This window comes from Lytechinus pictus, chromosome 9 (genome assembly GCF_037042905.1).
Source record: "Lytechinus pictus isolate F3 Inbred chromosome 9, Lp3.0, whole genome shotgun sequence".
Classification (NCBI taxonomy): domain Eukaryota; kingdom Metazoa; phylum Echinodermata; class Echinoidea; order Temnopleuroida; family Toxopneustidae; genus Lytechinus; species Lytechinus pictus.
Window position 1 is genome coordinate 15,573,751 of NC_087253.1, and position 6,702 is coordinate 15,580,452.

General features: G+C 37.0%; 1 protein-coding gene across 1 annotated transcript; it reads left to right on the top strand.

Annotated features, from left to right (window-relative positions):
- Nucleotides 1-290: 290 nt before the first annotated feature.
- On the top strand, nucleotides 291-5,744 carry LOC129268750 (glycoprotein 3-alpha-L-fucosyltransferase A-like). The gene has a single exon (XM_064104777.1). The coding sequence runs from the start codon at nucleotides 592-594 to the stop codon at nucleotides 1,846-1,848; it is 1,257 nt and encodes a 418-aa protein (XP_063960847.1). The 5' UTR covers nucleotides 291-591; the 3' UTR covers nucleotides 1,849-5,744.
- Nucleotides 5,745-6,702: the final 958 nt, after the last annotated feature.

The following is a 6,702-nucleotide window of genomic DNA, read 5'->3' on the forward strand; positions in this document are numbered from 1 at the left end:
CTGGAATGAAATGGGGATACATGCTCAAAACAGAAGAAACTGAAAAAGAAAATGAGATGAAAACAAAATGACACCATATTGCGGGTGACAAAGGCATTCCTGCCTCTTTCCCAATCTTCTACTGCTGTCGATAATAACTGTACGGCATGAAATCAACTCCGGGCACCGTATTTGACCTGACTAGACACTACAAGCGATTCATTAAGAAAAAAAAACACAGACCGCCATTCGATTTCCTGTGATATCAAGAAACGTTTTCCTTCGATATACATGTATATAGATAACGATAGATATAGATATCGATATATAGAGATATAGATCGATCATCAACCTACATCTGCCGCCTCGGTTGGCCGCCTCAGTCGGTGGTGGATCTAGTTACATACTACCACGTTGTGTATGAACAGACTGGCTTAGAACTTTTCCTGAACAACACCTATATGGCTATACAGGCTTAATATACTGTATGTTTATAATATACCAGGATGTGAAATTCGATGACGTCGATATTGTTGTATGAAGTTGAACCACACTTTATCCTTATTTCAGTACATCTAACTTGCTTCTGCCTTCTTGGAATATCAAAGAACCATGGTGACGAAAAATGGTAAGCCGATAATATCACTTTGCTTGGCAATACTTTCTGGTTTTCTAATCGCCGGGCTATTCAGATTCGATCATGCTCGCTTCTCGGCAGCGAATAACTTAAGACACCCCCTAATCGCTCATTACATGTCAGAAACAAACGCGGAAGAGGATGGAATTAATGAAAACTCACCAGAAGTTCATAGGGAAAGGTCTCCCCTATTTCAAAATAGAGCTGGACATTCGAAAGAAAGATTACCTTGCTACCGTCAGATCCAAGTATGGAGGGGCAAAAGTCGCCCTTCAACGCCGATAAAATCAGAATGCCCAGGTCTGAAGTGTGGGATAAGTTTTGTTCAGGACACAAGTTATAAGACTTTGGAGAAGAGTGATGCAGTAGTTTTCTTTCATAGATCGCACTGGGATTGGACAGAGATGCAGAGTAGACGGCCACCAAATCAAGCTTGGGTTTTTTATTCTTTAGAGAGTCCTCTGCACACGGGGGAAAACTTAATTCCACCTGTTGAACTTGATCGTATATACAACTTTACGATGTCGTATAGGCCGTCGTCAACATTTCATAGTCCGTATGGTCTTTACGATAAATCAATACCACAAATGTCATCAGGTGAAAGTCGGAATTGGGCAAAGGAAAAAAGCTCTTTGGTAGCATGGGCTGCATCCAATTGCGGTGTAGCATCCTGGCGCCGTCATGATTTTGTAAAGACACTTGCAAATCACGTCAGAGTCGATATGTATGGTCCTTGTGGAACATTGGCTTGCGACAGATATTCAGACGATTGCTGGAATAAAATCAAGGCTCACAAATTTTATCTAGCAGTGGAGAACAGCGAATGCAGGGACTACATCACGGAGAAATTATGGTATAACGCGCTCATGAATGACATTGTACCCATCGTCTATGGTCCACCGCGGGAAGATTATGAGCGCGTAGCGCCACCAAATTCTTTCATACATTTACAAGACTTCAGTAGCTTTCGTGAACTGGCAGATTATATTAATCTTCTAGATTCCAATGATACCTTGTACAATTCATATTTTGAATGGAAAAAACATGGTTTGGTTAGAAGAGTAGGGGAAAATTTAGCTCTAAATCCACCATTTCTGTGTAAATTGGTCTCGAAGATAATTGATCATGAACAAAAACTACAAAGTTTTCACCAGGAAGAAGTGCACCCTTCAATCCACGATTATTGGTCAACTTCGTGCCACAAACCGACTGGATTTCCTCATGATTTTTAAAATATGTAGAACATAATACTATCAATGGTAATGTCGCTTATGATGGTGATTTGTGCTTATGGCGACACTGACGACGGTGATGACGAAGTAATGAAATGTCGATCACTTTCCTTTTTTTTTTTACAAAGGGTGGCCACCTAACGTATTAGTTGTAGCTTCAGCAAGAAATAGAAAGTTTCCGCACCGGGAAACAGAACGCACCCATGAACATAAAAACTGCATGTATAGAAAATGCCCGTCAAATGACAATAAACAGCTGTGAGGTCATTGTCGAAAATTTGGCGAACCGGAGCAGCAGATCGTCGTAAGCTTCAAAGCCGACGAAAAATTGCAAATATTTCGTTTGTCCAGACTCCACCACGAAACCGCTGTTTTGATTAACCGATTTTGCGTGTTTTCTAGTAAAAATAATATCCTAAAATAGTATCATAAGCATAAAACATCTCTTTTCTTAAGCATAACATTTGAACTAGGAACACAATTCACAACTCCCGATTACATCATAATTTTAAAATACTTTGATAAATTTATTGAATTGTTATAGGGGATAATCTGAATTTAATTTATACATGATTATTGTAAGATTTGAAAATATTTATTCTCCTGTTATTTTGGATCCATCATCTCATTTTACTGTATATTGAGTAAAAAATACATCTTGAAAAAATGACAAGTAAATTATAATCATTTTCATGAGCACAGGACTGTTGGGCATTCTGTCTGACAGATTACCCAACAGTCCTATTTACAACTTCTCTACGTCAAATTACACTTAACATGATAATTGTTTAATAAACACTTATATAAATAAAAATGTTGGTTCCGTTTTGTAATGAAATTTGTGACAATGTATGTGACAATTCAGTGCATTCACAATTTTCTTTGACGTAAATCAAATTGCGTAGCAAGGTCTAAACATATACCACGAAGTAAATGGTATCAAATTAGAGGATAAATATTCATGTTTAGAGGAGAAAGATGTGAAAAAAATGACCAAAAAATTATTTATTGCATTATCTGCTTGCTTAGAATATTCATCATCTTCGTTATCAGTACAAGCAGTACCAGGAATCGTTATTGAAATATTGTCCTGAAAACCGTTTGGAAGTATTTTCATGTCTCACCAGGATAAAAGATTATTCCCTTTTCTCTATTCGAGGGTTGTAATAGTTAGATTTCACAACAGAGATAGCTTGAGCGATTTTATTTCTTGAATATATCCTAAGAGTGTGGTTCGGTTTTTTAAGGTAATAACAAAATTCAAATCAGAACCGTTTTTTTAAGGCGGTCCCGCCATAAAAGCCTTTAAAGAAATGCATTTTTCATGTCATGATGTTAGGTGTTGTAAGTATGAAATTGAAACCTTCCACAAGTGGTATATGTAATTGTCTATGTTAATTATATTCATATTCAAGGCATTATGATCTACCTGAAAACATAAACATTGATCATGTATCAAGAATGTATTCCTTACTCACGTAGAGTATAAAACTCTTGAGAAGTTTTGTTTTCGTCGCTTAAGTAACTTCAATCACGTGAATGAAGATTAATGAATAGTATACTTACTTGCTTAAAGGTCAAGTCCACCCCAGAGAAAAGTTCATTTGAATAAATAGAGAAAAATCAAACAAGAATAACGCTGAAAAATTCATCAAAATCAGATGTAAAATAAGAAAGTTATGACATTTTAAAGTTTCGCTTATTTTTCACAAAACAGTTATATGCACAATCCAGTGATATGCAAATGAGAGAGTCGATGATGTCTCTCACTCACTATTTCTTTTGTTTTTTATTGTTTGAATTATACAAAATTTCAATTTTTACGAATTTGACGAATAGGACCCTCTTGATTGAACTACAAAATGTTAAAACAATGGAACCCACACCTTCAGGGAGGAATGATTTTTTTTCACATGGCAATGACATGAATGAGGAGAAAATTAAAATATTTCATATTTCACATAATAAAATACAAAAGAAATAGTGAGTGAGTGATGTCATCGGTCCCCTCATTTGCATACCGACCAGGATGTGCATATAATAGTTTTGTGGGGGGGGGGGATGTCCCTGAGAAGCGGGGATGCACCCCCAAGATTTACCTGGGGGTGCGGCGTGTATTATTCTCTAGCACCCACTGGGATTCTAGTATAGGTGTGAGAAATTGATAAATGTAATACAAAAGTACCCCCCTTTCTCGGGACCAATATGACCTTCAATTTTTAGTGAAAGTTTTGTTTTTTGCTTGTCAATTTTACGTCAGCACCCCCAGTTAAAATATCGTTCCCATGGCCCTGCCCAACCCCCGTGTATTTTTTCACTTATCCTCTAATCCTATATAGGGACTTTGAGCTCAATCAGCACCGGCCCCATCAGCTCATGATAGATTCTGAGCTCAAGAATCAGTGACTGAAAAGATATTTCTTTATTCGGATCGAATATTTTAACAGAATGTTCTCGATTGCATAATGCTAATCCATAGCAGGGGCCTGTTGCAGAAAGAGTTGCGTTTAAAAACAACAAAAAATCAATCGCACATCACTATACCGTGCATCCCATTGGTTTAAAGTCAATTTCATGTTTGATTAAAGATGTCATGCCAATCTTCTTAAACCTTCATTTTCCTTTTGAATTTAAGTATCGGCCCGCAAGTTGTGGGCCGAAAATCTAAGAAGGAAATAAAAAATAGTGAATGAAAACGTGATTGGGTGCGTAATTTATTCAACGCAATAACGAAACTTGGATTGAGAGGTTTTCTGATAGAATCTGAGAGAAGGCTCATCTCTCAATGCTTAATGAATCATATCGCATGAAATTCAAGCCAGTTGTATGAAAAAATGCTAATTTACAGAAAGTGGTTTAAACAATGCCCTAGATCATTGTGAAAACCAAATCAGTTATATCCACGTTTTATAAATATTAAAAGTATAATGCACTCAAAATTCAAAAGTTCATAGCGAAATATTATATCATCATTGCTGTCTGAGCTTGAAATCAGAGCAAAGAGTCCTGTCATTGTTCAGTTTTCCATAGATTGAAGGTTGCAATCAAGTAATTGCAGTAGACACGGTAGATCAAGGCATTGATATTCCAACAAGTAAAGTCCATGAAGCAATTCGGTAGTGTGCCTGTGACAAGAGAAATCTCTTGTCACAGGCACACTGGTATCATTTTAGCGCAATATCGAGTAATGTATATTGACAATATACATGGTATTTTGGTAAAAAGTTATTTTTTCCATAAAAATTCAAAAATGGCCGTCATAATTGCAAATTTTGAATGGTCATCTGCAATGAAAACGTATAAATTCAGTCGCTATAAGAATAAGATATGGTGCCACATATGTAATTCCCCTTATCATGCTCATAGAAAATACTGGATAAACCGTATAAATTATTATTATTTTGTTGTATTTAAATGATGTTTTATTGGTCACTTCAAGGTACATTCATTCAATACAGTTGAACAAATACAAATGAAACATTATAAGAAATTACATAACAGTTACATAACATAAGTGGATAATCACTGTATCATGTCTCGCCACCTGCGTTCGTGGACACTCCTTTTGTTATTTCGAATAGCTATAATCTATTATTATTATAATTATTGTTATTTTGTTTGGCGTCACCTGTGCCTGCCTGGGAGGCGAAAAGCGAACTGAATCACTAATACCCGCAGGTCTCTCCTCCCGCGTAAATGTGGACCATTACACCGGGGTTTCTGCCTACTCATATACGAATAGTGTAATAATAATGAGTACAACATGCTATTAAAAAAAAACACCTTAACAATATAAAAGACAAAATTGCAACTCTTCTATCCTGTTTTACTTCACTGTAATTGCACTACATGAAACTGGCTGCGTATGTAAATAAAGCATTCAAATATCAATTAAACCATGCATTACTTTCATAATCAATTACTCAAGTGTTTTGTGTACTGCAAGAGAGAAGAAGAAGGAAAGAAGAAAAAATGAATGAGAGAAAGGGAGAAAAGAAAAGAGATGGAGGAATGTAGTATCGAGACAATGAAGATGGACATGCTAAGGGGATGACAGAGAGAAGAGGAGGCAATGAAGATGAGAGAAAGAGAGAGGGGAGAGGGTATGAGAGGAAACATAGGGAAGGAGACAGAGTAAGAAATGAAGGAAAGGAAAAATAACTTGCAGACAACACTATACATGTACATGTCTCACACATTTTGATTAAGTAGCGACAGCTTCTTATAACAATAACATGGGAATCCCAGCAAAGAGGGAAAAAAAGTGGAAGATAAAAGCAGAGAAGAAAAGGAGAGAAGGAGAGGGGTGACAGAGGAAAATAGGATAGTAAGAGGAGAGAGGAAAGAGAGTGCAAGGTTTTCCCCAATGGGTTCTTGACGTGCAAAGGTGGTTAGTCTCCACTACACGGGGCCTCAAGTTAACGTCCTATCCGAGGGATGGAGTGTTTTCCGCTGAATCATAACCTGCGTCTACGCACTGGTGTCAGTCATCGGCCCGGGGTGGACTCGAACCCACGAGTTATTCCCGATTAGAGATCCTCGAGCAAGAAGGACAACGTATTCCCCAATGCAAATGTGTGAACTATGCACTGCAAAAACTCCGGTGTTGATTTAACACCAGCCCGGAGTCTATATATGTTCATATCAGAGAAGTATTGAAACAACGCCGGTTTGGAATCAAACCGATGCTGTTTTAATACTAATTGGTGTTGTATAAACACCTATCTGGTGGATTTAGCTCCTTTTGGAATAAAACTCTTCATGTATTATATTCTTCTAAAATACGAATCAACTACAAAATATTATATATTTTAGCAAGTCTTGCACATAGCCTATGGGAGCGTTCCAAATAAA

Excerpts from the sequence above, each read along its gene's own strand:
- LOC129268750 (XM_064104777.1), top strand. The coding sequence starts at position 592 with ATGGTGACGAAAAATGGTAAGCCGATAATATCACTTTGCTTGGCAATA.